Genomic DNA, 17,899 nt, shown 5'->3' with positions numbered 1-17,899 from the left:
GGCATATTTCTATTTAAGGCAACATACGTGTGTAATGACTTAAATAAAGCCCTGATTTTATCTTTTTAGGGCTTTTTTCGTTCGATAGGGGAAATTTTTCTCTTCAATTAGAAGAATCGTAACAACAGTTTTGGTGTTTTACATAAGATATATATCTATATATAGCATCAATTCAGGCTCTATAGATTAAGTTTCTCTAGAAAAGTATTTTTCACCTGTTGAATGATCTACAATAGACTAGAAGGAATTTCAAAGAGCAAAGAAAACATGCCAGAATCAGGTAAAATGGTGATGCAAGGTTATAACCTTGTGAAACTTTTAAAAAGATTAGAAGACGCTACTGCAAGATTAGAAGATGTCACAATCTACCAAGAGGGTTACATTCAAGCTAAGTTGAATAACTACGATAAAAAACACGAAAAGACTCCAAATATCTCTCCTACTGCAACTGCTAAGCCTTCTGTGTCCGGAAGTATTCCATCAGCTCAAAATGACTCTGGAATCACTGAGGAGCCAAAGAGTGTTGTTGAATTTCAAAAATTCATTTCGGATAACGTTGATTCATTGTTACAATTGTCTAATGAAATTGATCCAACCGTCGGTGAATGTTTATCTCTCTTGAAACAGGCGTTTGAGTGTCAATTGATTTTGATTAAAACAGCTTCGAAATCAAAGAAACCAGATTATAATTCAGATTTATTTGCAAAGATCTTGATTCCAATCAATGAATCAATCATGAAAATTAACGATTTGAAAGATGCAAATCGTCAAAGCAAATTCTTTGGTTACTTCAACTCTATTGCAGAAGGTGCTCCATTAATTTCCTGGTTTGCTGTAGACACTCCCCTTTCTGTAATCTCAGATTTCAAAGATGCAGCACAATTCTGGACAAATAGAGTCTTGAAAGAATTCAAAGAAAATGATCCAAACTCTGTAATATGGACTCAAAAATTCTTGAACATCTTTGATCAATTGAAAGCATACGTTAAGGAATATCATACCACTGGTTTAACCTGGAATCCAAATGGTTTAGATTTATCCGAAGTGTCAACAACCATTAGCACCGAAGCCCCAGCAACTCCAGCCGCTGCTGGTGCTGGTGCTGGTGCTGGTGGACCACCGCCACCTCCTCCTCCACCACCTTCATCTGTCTTTGAAGTTAAACCCGATGTTCCAGAAGCAAAAAGTGGTATTGATGCAGTCTTTTCTGAAATTAATAAAGGTGCCGATATCACAAAAGGTTTAAAGAAAGTCGATAAGTCACAACAAACTCATAAGAATCCAGCATTACGTGCTTCTACTAATGAACCTATCAAATCCTCTGCTCCTCCTCCAAAACCTAAGAAGCCAACTACATTAAAGACCAAAAAACCACCAAGAAAGGAATTAGACGGTAATAAATGGTTCATTGAAAATTATGAAACACAAACTGAGCCTATTATTATTGAAACAAATAAGGATGAATCCGTCTTTATTGGTAAATGTTCAAACGTTTTGATTCAAATCAAAGGGAAAGTAAATGCTATCTCCTTAAGCGAAACAGATTCCTGTAGTGTTGTTCTTGATTCAAGTATATCAGGTTTAGATATCATTAAATCCAACAAATTTGGTATTCAAGTCGAAAAATTCCTACCACAAATTACCATTGATAAATCCGATGGTGGTAACATCTATTTATCAAAAGAATCTTTAGACACTGAAATTTATACTTCCTGTTCTACAGCAATTAACGTCAATTTACCAATTGGAGAAGAAGATGATTATGTTGAATTCCCAATTCCAGAACAATTGAAGCATTCATTTGGTAACGGTAAGATGAATTCATCTGTTTTCGAACATGCTGCTTAAATATTTACAAAAAAAACAGTATATAAGAGGAAGGAAGAAACAACGTTTTGATATATACACGAATATAATGACTGGCAAAGAAAAACAATGAAAAGTTTCTTCAGTTATTTGCCTCTCTTAACGTAAAACATGTAGGCACGCTCATGAATATTGGAACCAAACGGTGAAATGACATCGGAATGGCCAGGTCTTGCTACGGGATCTCTGAGGTAAATTCCATGACAAGTTTTGAATGATACTTCAATATGATGTGGTAGAATTGCAAATGGAGCTAAAAATTGTCTTGGTTTCCAGGGGGTAAAATATGGCTTTGTTGGTAACTGGCGGCCATATGCATGGTTCTGCCATGGTAATTTTATTGAAGTTTCCGCAACTTTTTCATTTTCCTTTATCTTCTCGAAATCAACTTTGTCGTGGTACCTAAGATTTTTATGCCAATCTTCATGGAAGGGAATGTTGTGAGAATTTGTATCAATTTTTGTATTTTCGTAATGGTTTCTAATAGATTCAGAATATTCTTTTGATAACTCAGAAAGCTTTTTTATGCCCAACCTAATTGAGATCTTAGCACCATCGGACAACTGTTTCAATTCAGGAGTAAATGACATCAAACTCTTTGCTAGCTTATTCATATCTTGATCTTGAAGTAAAGGTCTTGATATGACGTTTGACTTGGCCAAATCGCTATAGCATGCGAAAGCTTTTGAAGATAACCCCACGTTTCGATCTACAACAGTTTTGAAATCATCTGCAGATAAAATGTAGTTATCATTTGGAGTATCCTTAACGACTGTCAAAATCTCTGTTAGTAGGTTTATGGGGGTGCATTCTCGTAACTCATCATGTAGTTTCTTATCCAGATTGCGATTGAAATCTTTGATCATAGTTAAGAAGGATTGTTTTTTAATACTAGAATCTGGAAGACTTCTATATTTAGCCATTTTATCTTCCCAGACTCTTCTTGGTGAAGTCTTAACTTTCTTCACATATCTATTCCATAAAGTAATCTGTGTCTTATCCACTTTTATGGCTTCATTGAGACTTGGTTTTTTCGCACCTAATGCTTCTAACACTTTGTCAGGTTTTACATGGAAAATATCACCAGGTTTCAGTATGTAACCTGGGTGACGTATTCTAATATTATTGACCGTTACATTACCATGTAGGATAAACTGTCTCGCCTGTCTTACAGATGATGCAAACATGGCACGGAATAATGCAAAGTCTAATCTCTTCTCAAGGGCGGCAAAGGTTTGTAGAAGGTACGGTGTCTCCTTTATCTTCTCTTGATCTCCACGTAATGATGCATCCAATTGAGCCACAGAATCCAATTTTGAATCAAAAATGGCATTCCATCTACCTTCTGTCAGAAATTCCCCATGATACGCTCTCGTTTCCTGCTTCGCCAGCCACTTCTGTTGATATAACGTCTTGGTTTTGAAATCTATCTGACCCTTTTTGTAAAGATTAAATAGGTTATATTTGTTGAAAGAGGCACGAATTCGACCTCTAGTCAAGGATTTTAATAGAATTGCTTTCTTGGGCATACCACCTGCTTCTTATAGGCCTGACAAAGTTTCCACTACCAAAAATCGAAGTGTAACTCTTCAATATTTCATTAGTTGATATCGCTTCTAATATTTTTCTTTCTTGTAATATGATATTACTATATCGCCGAATGTTTATTGGAAAATCAAGGCTAGATGAGCAGAAGAAACAAACAAATCAAATTGGCAAAAGATAGCTGCGTGTAGTCATTATGACGATTGAATGGAGTGTTGTGGATGAAATACGTTTGTTGAGATGGGTTTCTGAGTTTAAGCCCGCCGGGTTGCATAAGCATTTTCATATGATGTGTATTGTTACTAGAATGAACAATCCGGAAGAGTATCCAGTTACGTTGCTTCAGAAGGAGAATGTTCAGACCAAGTCATTTACTGCCGATGATATATGGCAGAAACTGAGACAGTATTACAATCTCGAGGAGGCTGATAAGTTGGAAGTCTCTGCAATGGAAAATAGTAACAAAGATATAAGTAAACTTCACGTTTTCAACAAGAAAGATTTTGCATTACCATGGGATGAGTACGGTGAATTGATACTGGAGAATGCCAAAACAGGTGCAAAGGAGGAAGAAGAACTGTCAGAAGAGGAACTGGTTACGGAGGCTTCGAAAGAAGTTGAAGAAGTTGCCTCTACTGGGATGGTGGAACAAGAAAAGTTGGACACTGGTGAAGGATCTAAGAAAGAAAATGACAAAGAAGAGACATTGGAAGCAAAGAAGGAAGAAGCAGTTGTAGAAAAACAAGAAGAAAAGGAAGAGGAAGAAGGGATAGAAGATGGAAATGTACAAAGAAAGACTAGATCTGCCCCACGTATACGAAGATCTACTAGAAACAGATCAATTACACCGGAAGAGCATACTAGTGATGAAGGAGAGAAGTCTACTGAATTGAAAGACGAGAATAAGGAAGAGCCTCAGGAGAATAATGAAGAGGTGGAACCTCAGGAAAATAGCGAAGAGGAGGAAGAAGAACAAGAAGAACAGAGAGATGGTTCGGTGGAACTTGAAGAAAATATACCAAAGAAAAGAAGGCCTAAAGCTAAAAAGACGAAGGTAGACGAAGAAGAGCAGGCTGATATTAACGAAGAAGTACAGGAGAAGCCAAAACAAAAGGGTAAACGTCAACTTCCACAGAAGGATAATGAACCAATTGGCGCACGAACGAGACATTCTTCCCATGTTAAGACAGAGACACCAGAGACATCGCCAAAAAGAAAGAAACGTAAACAGGAAAAGCCTCCAAAGCCTGAATCGCCAAAAGCTGCACGTCCCACTACAAGAGTGTCGAGTAGATTGAGGAACAAGAAGTAAGGGATGGGAAAGAGGATATATAAATTATAGTACATTTTAATGAAGATTACGATTAATCGATAGATGTTTTTTTAAAAAAATTAAAGAGGAGTTCAGATTCTTAATTCAAAAAGTATACAAGCTATATATGGGTGCTTAGTTGATCTTTAATAATTCGACGTCGAAAATTAAAGTGGCCATTGGTGGGATTAAACCTGGGAAACCACGTTCACCGTAGGCGTAAGCACCTGGAATGGTGATTCTAGCCTTTTCACCAACGGATAATTTTGGAATGGCGGCATCCCAACCCTTGATTACATGACCTACACCAATGGTACATTGGAATGGAGAGCCTCTGTCTAAGGAAGAGTCGAATTTTTGACCGTTTTCTAAAGTACCGGTGTAGTGAATGGTAACTAAATCACCAACCTTTGGGAAGTTGGCACCATCACCTGGAGATAATCTGTCAATCTTAACGTTGCCTTCAATGACTTCAGACATTACTGTATAATATGTTATGTATGCAGTTTCTTTCCAAATAATGAATAAGCATTAACATCTCAAGATTGGCATTTTTTTTTTTTTTCTATTTCTTCGTTCTCGAGAAAACTGAAAATTTATTACAAGAATTATACGGGTAATAGGAGCTTTGATAGTTCCATCATTTCAACATCTAGTATAGCGCTATATAGATCGCAATTTACATATGGTCGTTCGTCTTGTTGGCCAATTCATTGGAAAGTGGCAACAAGCTTTTCACCAGAATTTCTATTGTTCTTGATGTCATCGGTAAGTTGAACAGCACCGTCTAAACCGTTTTTGTAAACTTTGACTGGGATATGGTGGATTTCACCGTTTGCTACCTTTGGATTGATGAATCTAATGAATTTGATGGCGTCCTCTCTGTATTTCTTGTCTTGTGGAAGGGTCATTGAGCCGAATGGGACGGCGTGACCAGCAGCTAAATACAACAAAGTACCGTCGATCTTGACGTTGTCCCTTCTATCTTCAGGTTTGATATTTTCAATGGTGAAAGTGACTAGTTGTAATACAGTGGCTGGTAGGTCAGCGGCAGCACACTTGTAGACTTGTTGAATGGTCTCAGGGTTGGAAACACAGTCGACAAGCTGTTGGATGTTCTTATGTTTAGAAGTGATTTGTTCAATAACATCGGCATCATGGTAGTCGTAGATTTCATCAGCACCGTAGGCCTTTAATTGAGCTTCGTGCTTTTTGGAAGCAACAACAATGATCTTAGTGTAACCGTGTAATTTTTTGGCCAATTGAATCAATGGTTGACCAACAGCTGTGGCACCACCCCAGAATAAAATTGGATGGTTTTTTTGAGGTTGAGCTGGTTCCCATTCCAACTTTAAGCCAAGATTGTGGTACAAAGCAACACCAGCAGTGGATAAAGAGACTGGTAAAGTGGCAGCACCTTCGTAAGTAGTAACCTTACCTTCTGGAAGATTGTCTTTACCACTTATATCAGTTGAACTTGGCAATCTGTAAGCAGTAGCAAGATCGACGGCAACGTATTCAGCGAAGGCACCATTTGTAGGACATCTAACAGAGGCACCGTGGACAAAACCAGTGATCTTGTCACCGATTTTAACCTCTTTAGCGTCAACGTTTGGACCTAATTGAACAATTTCACCAGCTACATCACAACCAAGAATGGAACCTTGTGGACCAATTTTCCATTGGATATGTTTCCAATCAGTTGGGTTACCAGCAACAGCTTTTGTCTTGACCATAGCAAATCCATCTTCCAATTTTGGTAATGGTACACCGGTTTTCACGACAGGTTTGTCACCTTCGATGACGACAGCTCTCATAGTAGTAGGTAAAGACATGTTATAATAGGTAAAGTTAACACTGTATGTTAATTAAGTAATTGTTTTCGAGTTAGAAAGATCAAACGGAAAGAAAGCCAAGAAGGGGAAAAGCTCTTTATATACTTTTAGGATTTGATGCCAGGCGTCCTTTTTTTCCTCAATAAGGCTTACCTCGAAATTTTTCACCTCACAAACTTAGTAAGCGGAATGTTGTGGAACTGTTAGGAACGATACATCTAAAGAGCCTATATATCTTAAATTGGGCTGTTGAATCATGTCAATTCAACTTATATACTATTTGAAGGTGACTTGAGCCTGAAAAGATAGGGCAAATGCTGATTGATTTCAACTTGGTTTCTCCATGTTCAATTTATACTTTTCAATACAGCTGAACGGAAGCGGATGCACGGAAACGGAACTGGGCTGGAATTAACACATATGCCACAACATGTGGAAATTAACGTCAATTGAGCATGTAGTGAATGCACTGACCTGCTAGATAATAGTAGACATGCACATGTGTGTGCTGTTCTTTTTTTGCCTCATTTTTGGTACATGTGAGTGGAATGTATGTAGGGCATATAGATAGGCACGTACGTCGATCATATTGGTCTTTTGTATGGACTTTTCAGCTTGGTATGACATTTGCGACACAGCTTTGATGCCAGTGATAATTTTTCATCGTTTTAAAAGTGTATCGAGTAAAATCTTGGGTTTTTTTCAATTAGTATTGGGATGGGTACTTTGTTTATGAAGAAACTAAAGATAAATTAACAAAATTATTTTAGGACTTTTTATGCTGAATACATCATTCAGATGGCAGAAAAAAGTCTTTAGTAAAAAAATTCTTAAACTATAAATACTGTATAAAATAAATTAATCGAAGATGGCAACTAATTTCTCACCAGAGTTCCTGCCATTCTTAATGTCATCGGTAATTTGTAGAGTACCTTCTAAGCCATTCTTGTATACCTTGACTGGGATGTGACGCAATTCACCGTTCAAGAAAAGCTTGTTTGCAATACTAACAAATTTTACAACACTATTTCTGTATTCTTGATCAGCTGGTATTAGAGAGCCGCCAAATGGGATATCATATCCTAAAGCTGCGTAAATTATAGTGTCTTGAACTTTAATGTTTGATCTTCTTAATTCTGGCTTGATGGTGTTTTCGTTCATACCAGTGAAGTTGAAGACAATAGTATCTTCTTTGTCGGAAGAACATTGATAAACCTGTTGAATGGTTTCTGAGTTGGAAACACAGTCATATAAGTGTCTGATATTGTTGTATTTAGCTTTGATTTGTTCAATGACATCGCTATCATGGTAATCAAAGACAGCATCGGCACCGTAAGCCTTTAATTGAGCTTCGTGCTTCTTAGATGCGACAGCAATGATTTTACTGTAAGCGTGGAATTTCTTAGCTAATTGAATCATTGGCTGTCCCAAAGCGGTAGCACCACCCCAAATTAAGAGTGGGAAATTGTATTGTGGCTTGTCTTCAGACCAATCGTACTTTAACTTGAAGTGATGGAACAAAGTGGCACCAGCAGTGTACCAAGAACATGGAATGGTGGCAGCACCTTCAAAAGTAGTGACTGGGCCTTCTGGGATGTGTTCCTTACCACTGAATGTCATACCCTTTGGAGTTTGAAGAGCTAATTTAGAATCTAAGGCAACATATTCAGCAAAGGCACCGTTATCTGGGCTTCTAGCAGAGGCACCATGGATGAAACCATAGACGATATCACCGATGTGAAATTTAGTTTGATCAACATCAGGACCAAATTTGACAATTTCACCGACAACATCACAACCGAGAGTGGCTTGATCAGTACCTAATTTGTATTCAATATGCTTCCAATCAGTTGGATTACCAGCAACAGCCTTTGTCTTCAATAGAAGATAACCATTTTCCAATCTTGGCAAAGGGATAGATGACTTGATGGTTGCCTTGTCACCATCAACTTTAACAGCTCTTATAGTAGTGGGTAAGGACATTTCTGTTATTTATTTTTGATATTGTATAGTATCTAGTTGTCGTTTTAAACTGATAGTTGTTTAATTAATATTGTCTTTTTAAAATGAAAAAATATAAAATGTACAAGATGTGATACTTTATCAAGTCGTTTTTTCTATTCCTCTTATATAGAATTTTAGAGGTAGTTCACGAAGGTGTGCTATCAATATTAAGGAAGTACTGGATTAGTCAATGAGGTAATTGACAACAGAACAAACGTGCGGGTAGTGGGATACTCTAATATGGTAACCATCTGCCAGCAAAATATTACGTTATTACCTGTACTCTTCGGTTCGGTTCGGAGCCGACGGTCGTTTACAAACCTGTTCAAAATTTGATTTCCTCTTAGCTAAGCGATGCGTCTCTTAAATAATCATTCGTGGAAACAGACAGGACAAGGCATCTCGATCCAACGAATTAATCGGTATTACTTGTACATGTAGCAATATTTAATGGGAAATAATGTCCACAGGTGGATCGAAGGTTACTATAATAGAACAAGGGATTCATTTCTTTCGACTTATGCTCTGGAGGAACGGAGTGTAATAAATAGCGATGATAATATTGCTGCATACGTAAAACATAAACTATTATATTATCTAATTAAATATAGCTACTAGTTTTTCACCAGAATTTCTACCATTTTTGATATCATCTGTCATTTCTAAAGTACTAGCCAAACCATTTTTGTAAACTTTGACTGGAACATGTTTGAACTCACCATTCAAGAAAAGTTCATTAATAACCTCGACAAACTTAACAGAGTCGTCCCTGTATTTTTTGTTAGCTGGAATAATGCTCCCAAAGAGGACAATGTCAAGGCCTAATGCTAAGTAAATCACGGTATGATCAACTTTCACATTACTCTTTTTTATTTCTGGTCTGATAACACTCTCAGTCATACTCATATAGTTGAACACAATAGCTTCTTCTTTATCCGGGGAACATTGATATACCTGTTGGATTGTCTCAGTGGAAGAAACACAATCCAATAGATGTTTAATATTGCAGTATTTGTTTTTTATTTGTTCGATAATATCTCCATCATGATAGTCGTATACTTCGTCAGCACCGTATGCCTTTAATTGTGCTTCATGTTTCTTGGACGCAACTGTGATAATTTTACTGTAACAGTTGAATCTCTTTGCTAATTGGATAATAGCTTGACCCAACGCCGTGGCACCACCCCAGACCAAAAGAGGAAAATCGTATTGTGGCTTGTCTTCAGACCAATCGTACTTTAAGTCGAAGTGATGGAATAAGGTGGCACCAGCAGTACCCCAGGAGCATGGAATAGACGCGGCCCCTTCAAAAGTGGTAATTGGACCAGGCGGAATATTCTCTTTTCCACTGAATCTAATATCGGTTGGGGCTCTGAAAGCTAACTTAGAATCTAAGACAGCATATTCAGCAAAGGCACCATTTTCTGGACAATTTGCTGATGCGCCGTGAATGAAACCATAGACGTTGTCGCCAACGCGGAACTTCTTTTCATCGACATTTGGACCCAATTGGACAATTTCACCTGCAACGTCGCAACCTAATACACAATTCACACCGCCCATTTTGTGCACAACATGTTTCCAGTCAGTTGGATTACCGGCTGCGGCCTTGGTCTTCAATAAAAGATGACCGTCCTTTACTTTTGGTAACGGTACATTTGATTTTAAGACTGGTTCATCTCCAGCCTCGACAAAAACAGCTTTCATAGTTTTTGGTACTGACATTTTTTTTTGTTATTTGTTTGATGGTTATCTGACTATTTGTTTGCCAATTAAAGTAGCGCTGCAAGTGAGCATAATCAAACGCTCCCTCTCAAACTCTTTCTCAATCTATACTTTATTTGAAGACATTGCTGTCTATGTCATTCTTCTCTTCTTGCCGAGAAAATGAAAGAATAGAACAGAATAATGTGCGTGAAATCATTAGGTAAGCAGGAAAGATACGGTGAAATAGAAGAGTTGGCATTCCTTTAATTCATGATGTACAAGAAAAGCTATTTGAGCATTGCAGGATGCTACTTACATGAATAATGGAAGAAGAAGAGCGAAGGCAGAATGCTTCAGACCATTGTGAAGTCTTCAGAGTTTCCTTGAAAGTTCTTTCATATGAACGATTCATTACTTACCCGTCTTTACCAAGGGATATCATTCTGTAATTTTCTTGCCTCACTTATTCTCTTACTATGGTACTACTTTTTTTTATGATGTAGCCTACTCTGTCAGCATAATCGTAACTTGCTTTGAAAAATTTTCTAAACGTTCTGCACCAGAACAAAATTTTAAATTCTGGACGATTTGAGTAGTGGCTCATATTTCGTACAACCAAACTTCCTAGCACAGTGTGTGATTGTTTTTATTTTTACGTTTTTAGGAAGGGAGTGTTTAATGGGGGGAGAGGAAGTTTATCGATTCGAGGTATATGGACTACGTTCAAATCGCTGAAACTTCAAGCTATTAGCGGATTTAGCTCAGTTGGGAGAGCGCCAGACTGAAGATTGTTAACTTCGGTCGACTGTTATCTGGAGGTCCTGTGTTCGATCCACAGAATTCGCATTTACTTTCTAACTGCCATGAAAAAATCATAATCAGTTCAGCATATTTATAATTTTGAAGAATAGACACTTCTACCTTTTCAGGCATTTTGAATTAGATAGGCAGACTTTCTATATGGTAGTGGGATAGTTGGATTTTCTATTCTAAATACCAGACAATGAATACTTGCTGAGCGTTCAATTAATTTCTGGTGCCTTTTTGGGAATCATGACTGGTTGATTCCCCCCCACCAACATATCAACAGCAAGTGTTCCAACCTCAAAGATGAAAGCTATAACACCTACTAAATTATTATTGAGGCTTCACCCAACGAATAGTCCCCTGCCCAAAACTTGGAACCGGTTATACTGCTGCCAATAATTAGCCGCTGAGCTGTTCTCTAATGTGGGTTGCACTCGAAATCGATTTTTTGGTATTTGCGCTATTACCCGGCTGCCAGCATCCGCAAAATTTTTTGTCATTTTTTTCTTTTCTAGTCTATCAATATTGAAAAAAAATGAAAAAGTAAAGAGATGCTCATCTCATCTTTTTATAATGTAACTTCACAAGATAAAGGTCAAGGAAAGCGCAAATATGGTGAAAAAAGCTATTGATGCTCGTATTCCAGCTTTGATTAGAAATGGTGTGCAAGAAAAGCAAAGATCTTTCTTTGTCATCGTTGGTGACAGAGCACGTAATCAATTACCAAATTTACATTATTTAATGATGAGTGCAGATTTGAAAATGAATAAGTCTGTTCTTTGGGCTTATAAGAAAAGACTTCTTGGTTTTACTTCTCATAGAAAAAAGAGAGAAGCTAAGATAAAAAAGGAAATTAAAAGAGGTACAAGAGAGGCTAATGATCAAGATCCTTTCGAGGGTTTCATTTCTAATCAAAATATTAGATACGTTTATTATAAAGAAACTGAAAAAATTTTGGGTAACACCTATGGTATGTGTATCCTACAAGATTTTGAAGCCTTAACCCCAAATTTATTGGCAAGAACTATTGAAACCGTCGAGGGTGGTGGTATTGTTGTTATCTTATTGAAATCAATGTCATCTTTAAAACAACTTTATACAATGACTATGGATGTACATTCTCGTTATCGTACTGAAGCTCATGATGACGTTGTTGCAAGATTTAATGAAAGGTTTATTCTATCTCTGGGTTCCAATGAAAATTGTCTGGTTGTGGATGATGAATTAAACGTCTTACCTATTTCAGGTGCCAAAAATGTCAAACCATTACCTCCAAAGGATGATGACATTTTATCTCCAAAGGAAATGGAACTGAAAGATTTGAAAGAATCTTTAGAAGATGTCCAACCTGCAGGTTCTTTAGTGGCTCTTTCAAAAACTGTCAATCAAGCGCATGCCATATTGACATTTATTGATGCTATTTCAGAAAAGACATTGAATTCTACCGTGGCATTAACAGCAGGTAGAGGTAGAGGTAAATCTGCTGCTTTGGGTATTGCCATTGCTGCATCCGTATCTCATGGTTATTCCAATATTTTCGTTACTTCACCATCTCCGGAAAATTTGAAGACGCTATTCGAATTTATCTTCAAAGGTTTCGATGCCCTGGGTTATCAAGAACATATTGATTATGATATTATTCAATCCACAAATCCTGAGTTTAACAACGCCATTGTCAGAGTCGACATTAAGAGAGGTCACAGACAAACTATTCAATATATTATCCCTCAAGATTCTCATGTTTTAGGCCAAGCAGAATTAGTTGTCATTGATGAAGCTGCTGCAATTCCGTTACCTATTGTTAAGAACTTATTGGGTCCATATTTAGTTTTTATGGCTTCTACTATCAACGGTTATGAAGGTACAGGCAGATCTTTATCCTTAAAATTAATTCAACAGTTACGTAACCAAACAACTACAGGTGGTCGTGACATTTCTCAAACTGCCTTTGTTTCAAGAGATAAAAAACAGAACGATATTGCTTCTTCAAATATTGGATCTCGTCAATTAAGAGAAATTGCTTTAGAAGAACCGATTAGATATGCCGAAGGCGATCCAATTGAAAAATGGTTAAACAAGTTACTTTGTTTAGACGTAACATTAATTAAGAACTCAAGATTCGCCTCCAAGGGTACTCCACATCCTTCACAATGTAATCTTTTCATTGTTAACAGAGACACATTATTTTCATACCATCCAGTGTCGGAAAATTTCCTTGAAAAGATGATGGCCCTTTATGTATCATCACATTACAAGAACTCTCCAAATGATTTACAATTGATGAGTGATGCCCCTGCACATCAATTATTTGTTCTCTTACCTCCAATTGATCCAAAGAATGGTAATAGAATCCCAGACCCATTATGTGTTATACAAGTTGCATTAGAAGGTCAAATTTCGAAACAAAGCGTTAGAAATTCTCTTTCAAGAGGCCAAAGAGCTGGTGGTGATTTGATTCCGTGGTTAATCTCCCAGCAATTTCAAGATGAAGAATTTGCAGGATTAAGTGGTGCTCGTATTGTTAGAATTGCAACTAATCCCGAATATGCTTCAATGGGTTATGGTTCTAGATCGATCGAACTACTAAGAGATTACTTCGAAGGTAAATTCACCGATATGTCAGAAAGTGATAAACCAAGAAATTATTCGTTAAAGAGAGTCAGCGATAAAGAGCTTGCTAAGACCAATTTATTAAAGGATGAAATTAAATTGAGAGACGCAAGTACTTTACCACCTTTGCTATTAAAACTTTCCGAACAACCACCACATTTCTTACATTACCTCGGTGTTTCGTACGGTTTAACCCCATCCTTACACAAGTTCTGGAAAAATAACAAATTTGTTCCAGTTTACATACGTCAAACTGCAAATGATTTAACTGGTGAACATACGTGTGTTATGCTAAATGTTCTCGAAGGCAGAGAGGCAAATTGGTTGGTTGCTTTTGCCAATGACTTCCACAAGAGATTCCTATCTTTACTTTCATACGATTTCAATAAGTTCACGTCAGTTCAATCTTTGAATGTTATTGAATGTTGCAAGAAAGTATCTGAATTATATAACGGTGCAGAATTTTCCAATGAATTAACCAGAACCCAACTTGATGATATTTTCTCTCCTTTCGATTTGAAGAGATTAGACAGTTATGCCAACAACTTATTGGATTACCATGTCATTGTAGATTTATTACCAATGTTATCAATTCTATATTTCAGTGGCAGAATGGGTGACACTGTCAACCTATCCGGTGTTCAAAGTGCAATTTTATTGGCAATTGGTCTACAACGTAAAAGTATCGATTCAATCACTAAAGAATTGAAATTACCATCAAATCAAATCATTGCTATGTTTGCCAAGATCATAAGAAAGTTCTCTCTATACTTCCGTCAACTATTAAGTGAATCAATCGATCAAAATTTACCAAAGAGAACCGATGAAAAAATTGCTGAAATGAATGGTGAAGAAGTCAAAAGCTACAATGCAGCTGAAGCCCTGGATCAATTAGACGAAGATTTAGAAGAGGCTGGTACTGAAGCGAATAGAGCCATGAGAGAAAAACAAAAAGAATTGATCAACTCTTTGAAGCTGGATAAATATACCATTTCAGACAACATCAACGAATGGGACTCCAACAAAGATATTGAAAAGGCTGCAAAATCAAATGGTGTCGTCAGCGTGAAAACCGGTACCAAAAGATCCACGGAAAACGGCACCAACATCTACAACAGCGAGATGAAGTCCCTAAAGAAGAGCAAGAAGCCTAGAAAGCATTAGACCAACATCATCGAGCCGATCATATTTAACTCTAAACCTTTTGTATATTAGTGTAATTCTTTTTAGTTAATTAGGAAGCATTTTTGGGTCATTGCATACGATTTTTTTTTTGCCCGACGAGATCTTGAGTCTTTTGGGTCGTCTATATACGTTATTGATAAAATGGAAGACCCAACTTAGTCAGAAGTTAGGTAAGAGTTAGGAGTGAAAGCCCCAGCGATACGCACTAAGAAGAGATATGGTACAATTGACTGAGCTAAAGGATGACTCTCCATCTGCTCAAGATCCACAGGTTATTCCAGCTGAACCGCTAAATGAGCTGGAAAAGAGAAATGTTAACGACGAAGAGGCAGATGAAGAAGACAGTGATTTTGAAGAAGATTTCAATGAAAACGAGAATTTAATGGAGAGATTGATTGCATTAAAGGAGATTGTTCCACCAAATAAGAGACAAAGTGTTTGCAAATTTTTTGACACTACCAGCGTGTTTCTAAAAAAAGTTTTTAACAAAGGTGGAAGTTTAACATGGGCATTAACCACCTCTGCACTGTTACTTGGGGTCCCTTTGTCATTGTCGATACTGGCTGAGCAGCAATTGATTGAAATGGAAAAGACTTTTGATCTACAAAAGGATGCTAATGAATTACTGACATCAAACGACCAGAAATAAACAATCAACTAGGCACAAATTTAGAAAGAGTTACTTCATAACACCTGCTTATGTATAATCCTGTATATAAAATATAGCAAGTTTTTTTTTAACAATTTATATGATAGTATAGCATTTACTACAGAAAAAACCTTACAATTTCTTTGGATGCTTTATAGATAATGCGTAGACGTCCAAGTAATTTGTGAACTCGTAGAGAATTTCATTGATAAACATGAAATGAATCCCTAAGCTGAAACCAAATCCTAACCAACATAGACTAAATATCACCTCCAACTTATCGTAATCCATGAATTTGACTAGGATCAAATATAATACTAATTGAACGGATGGAACCACCATTGGGGGGTTAACCATTGGAAATGATTGCATAGTTAAGTGGCCCACTATGATTCTTCCTACTACAAATGCAACGCTAAGACCAATGGACAGGATGAAGGATAATGAGACAAAACTAGATTCAACTAGAACTAAAGAGAAAACTGAAATGAAGTAAAGGAAGAATGGGGTTAATCCATCCAAAGCCTTTGCAATATCATCCTCTACAGATTCCTTTTCATTTCTACCATTTGATTCAAGAGCTTTGTTATGTTCCATGTAATAATCACTAACATTCTTGGTGGCTGTGAAAATATTGAACAACAATGCTACTCCAGAAGAAATCAACATGACATGGTAGGTCTCAATGCTAAATGCAGTTGTCTCGTTTACTTTGAGATCAAATAATTTTGTATGCCATACGGTTTGTGGCCCTAATATGGCAGATAGAAGGAACAAGATAACAACCATTATAATACCTTCGACGGGGCCACAAAATTCACTTAAATATAACTTATGAGTGTGATACTCTTCCCATGTACTTAGGTAAAAGTTACAAAGACACATGAACTGAACTAAAACAAAAGTGACGCCATATCCCATACCGATACATGAACAGAAGGGAAATAGAGACAAGGTTGTATTAATGGAGTCAATGCAGTGATCAAACAACTCACCTAATGGACCCGATTGCCCCGTCTGACGTGCATGAATACCATCGCATGCGTCAAATGTCTGATAAAGGAATAAACCTACTGCATAGGACAAATAGGTCCAACGTGGAGAACTCTGATTTAGAAATGGATCATAATATAGTACGGTAAGCACATTGATAATAATGAATCCTAACCCAGATAAAGTGACCAGATTTGGTGCCATCCATAAGGGGAATATCTTAGCAAATTTTCTCCAAAAGGGTCTTAGGATACTATTACTCAGCAGCGAATGGTCTTCACTTTGATATCTAATTTAAGGTTCTTATGGTTAGTAATGATCATAACAGTAACGATTGTGGTCTTGCCCACAAAAAAACATACTTGTAGTGTTTCAAATTATTGAGGTTCTGTTGTGGTATGAAGAAACCCATTATTCCTACTGGCTTGCTCTCTCAGTCCGATGCTATATACTTTAACTTCTTTACGTAAACTTCTGGACGTCTCTTTTTTTTCAAAGTTGATAATTGATATTCGGCATAATCTTCGAGAACTTTTCACATTCTAAAAGAAGTATTCAATTTTCAGATGAAAGAGTTAATCGCAGCTATTGCTGGAGCTGGTCATTGATAGAAGAGGATTCACGCAATTTGTTCGAGAACTAGTATAGTATGCCTGATCAGAAAGTGATATTGGTTGCTTTAGGAGGGTGTTCTTCTAGTGGGAAGACTACAATTGCAAAATTAACAGCCACTTTGATACCTGACTGTGTCTTGATCCATCAGGATGATTTCTATAAACACGACGAAGCGATTCCCATGAATGATAAATACGGTATTCAGGATTGGGACTGTGCTGGTGCATTGGATTTTGATGCCTTTGAAAAAGAATTAGACAGTATCAAGAGAACGGGATCGGTATCCTTAAAATTGATTCATAATAACAATGTGGATGATCCAAGCAAATTTCAAATTGAGGCTGACTTTCTTGGTTCTTTGAAAGAGAAGTACCGTAAGATGGTTTCCAAGAACTACAAAATTGTAATTGTTGATGGATTCATGCTATTCAATCATGCATCTGTCAGATCAAAATTTGATCTAAAACTTTTGATAAGAGCTTCCTACGATGTCCTGAAGAGAAGGAGAGCCTCTAGAAAAGGCTATCAAACTCTGGATTCATTCTGGACAGATCCTCCATACTATTTTGATGAATTTGTCTACCATGGTTATAAAGAAGCGCATCAGCAATTTTTCATCAACAACGATGTGGAAGCCGCATTAAACCCAGCTACTGCAGATGGTATTCTAGCGTTCAATAATGACGATACAACCCCCATACAGACTTCTTTAGAGTGGGTTTGCAATGAACTTGTATCGCGTGTATCTGATTTGTGACCACTATAGAATTT

At 37.1% G+C, this 17,899-nt stretch overlaps 11 protein-coding genes and 1 non-coding gene across 12 annotated transcripts; 6 read left to right on the top strand and 6 right to left on the bottom strand.

Moving 5' to 3' along the window:
- Positions 1 to 267: 267 nt before the first annotated feature.
- SRV2 (adenylate cyclase-binding protein) lies at positions 268 to 1,848 on the top strand (the record flags this gene model as incomplete). The annotated part of the gene is made up of 1 exon (XM_003959378.1): positions 268 to 1,848. The coding sequence occupies one exon, from the start codon at positions 268 to 270 to the stop codon at positions 1,846 to 1,848; it is 1,581 nt and encodes a 526-aa protein (XP_003959427.1).
- Positions 1,849 to 1,952: 104 nt separating this feature from the next.
- On the bottom strand, positions 1,953 to 3,395 carry NAM9 (mitochondrial 37S ribosomal protein uS4m; the record flags this gene model as incomplete). The annotated part of the gene is made up of 1 exon (XM_003959377.1): positions 1,953 to 3,395. One exon carries the CDS (start codon positions 3,393 to 3,395, stop codon positions 1,953 to 1,955), a length of 1,443 nt encoding a protein of 480 aa, XP_003959426.1.
- A 212-nt stretch (positions 3,396 to 3,607) lies between these two features.
- EAF7 (Eaf7p) lies at positions 3,608 to 4,723 on the top strand (the record flags this gene model as incomplete). The annotated part of the gene is made up of 1 exon (XM_003959376.1): positions 3,608 to 4,723. One exon carries the CDS (start codon positions 3,608 to 3,610, stop codon positions 4,721 to 4,723), a length of 1,116 nt encoding a protein of 371 aa, XP_003959425.1.
- Positions 4,724 to 4,858: 135 nt separating this feature from the next.
- Positions 4,859 to 5,203, bottom strand: FPR1 (peptidylprolyl isomerase FPR1; the record flags this gene model as incomplete). The annotated part of the gene is made up of 1 exon (XM_003959375.1): positions 4,859 to 5,203. The coding sequence occupies one exon, from the start codon at positions 5,201 to 5,203 to the stop codon at positions 4,859 to 4,861; it is 345 nt and encodes a 114-aa protein (XP_003959424.1).
- A 230-nt stretch (positions 5,204 to 5,433) lies between these two features.
- KAFR0J02240 (zinc-binding alcohol dehydrogenase family protein) lies at positions 5,434 to 6,558 on the bottom strand (the record flags this gene model as incomplete). Its single annotated transcript, XM_003959374.1, has 1 exon — positions 5,434 to 6,558. One exon carries the CDS (start codon positions 6,556 to 6,558, stop codon positions 5,434 to 5,436), a length of 1,125 nt encoding a protein of 374 aa, XP_003959423.1.
- Positions 6,559 to 7,416: 858 nt separating this feature from the next.
- On the bottom strand, positions 7,417 to 8,541 carry KAFR0J02230 (zinc-binding alcohol dehydrogenase family protein; the record flags this gene model as incomplete). The annotated part of the gene is made up of 1 exon (XM_003959373.1): positions 7,417 to 8,541. One exon carries the CDS (start codon positions 8,539 to 8,541, stop codon positions 7,417 to 7,419), a length of 1,125 nt encoding a protein of 374 aa, XP_003959422.1.
- A 618-nt stretch (positions 8,542 to 9,159) lies between these two features.
- Positions 9,160 to 10,287, bottom strand: KAFR0J02220 (zinc-binding alcohol dehydrogenase family protein; the record flags this gene model as incomplete). Its single annotated transcript, XM_003959372.1, has 1 exon — positions 9,160 to 10,287. One exon carries the CDS (start codon positions 10,285 to 10,287, stop codon positions 9,160 to 9,162), a length of 1,128 nt encoding a protein of 375 aa, XP_003959421.1.
- Positions 10,288 to 11,019: 732 nt separating this feature from the next.
- KAFR0Jtrna6F lies at positions 11,020 to 11,115 on the top strand. The gene is made up of 2 exons: positions 11,020 to 11,057; positions 11,079 to 11,115. It is a non-coding gene; the product is annotated as a tRNA-Phe (tRNA).
- A 573-nt stretch (positions 11,116 to 11,688) lies between these two features.
- KRE33 (ribosome biosynthesis protein KRE33) lies at positions 11,689 to 14,850 on the top strand (the record flags this gene model as incomplete). The annotated part of the gene is made up of 1 exon (XM_003959371.1): positions 11,689 to 14,850. One exon carries the CDS (start codon positions 11,689 to 11,691, stop codon positions 14,848 to 14,850), a length of 3,162 nt encoding a protein of 1,053 aa, XP_003959420.1.
- A 238-nt stretch (positions 14,851 to 15,088) lies between these two features.
- Positions 15,089 to 15,520, top strand: TOM22 (Tom22p; the record flags this gene model as incomplete). The annotated part of the gene is made up of 1 exon (XM_003959370.1): positions 15,089 to 15,520. The coding sequence occupies one exon, from the start codon at positions 15,089 to 15,091 to the stop codon at positions 15,518 to 15,520; it is 432 nt and encodes a 143-aa protein (XP_003959419.1).
- Positions 15,521 to 15,652: 132 nt separating this feature from the next.
- Positions 15,653 to 16,925, bottom strand: CPT1 (diacylglycerol cholinephosphotransferase; the record flags this gene model as incomplete). Its single annotated transcript, XM_003959369.1, has 2 exons — positions 15,653 to 16,802; positions 16,876 to 16,925. 2 exons carry the CDS (start codon positions 16,923 to 16,925, stop codon positions 15,653 to 15,655), a joined length of 1,200 nt encoding a protein of 399 aa, XP_003959418.1.
- A 237-nt stretch (positions 16,926 to 17,162) lies between these two features.
- Positions 17,163 to 17,885, top strand: NRK1 (ribosylnicotinamide kinase; the record flags this gene model as incomplete). The annotated part of the gene is made up of 1 exon (XM_003959368.1): positions 17,163 to 17,885. The coding sequence occupies one exon, from the start codon at positions 17,163 to 17,165 to the stop codon at positions 17,883 to 17,885; it is 723 nt and encodes a 240-aa protein (XP_003959417.1).
- Positions 17,886 to 17,899: the final 14 nt, after the last annotated feature.

Source organism: Kazachstania africana, chromosome 10 (genome assembly GCF_000304475.1).
Source record: "Kazachstania africana CBS 2517 chromosome 10, complete genome".
Lineage (NCBI taxonomy): Eukaryota > Fungi > Ascomycota > Saccharomycetes > Saccharomycetales > Saccharomycetaceae > Kazachstania > Kazachstania africana.
This window is presented reverse-complemented; position numbering and strand designations above follow the sequence as displayed.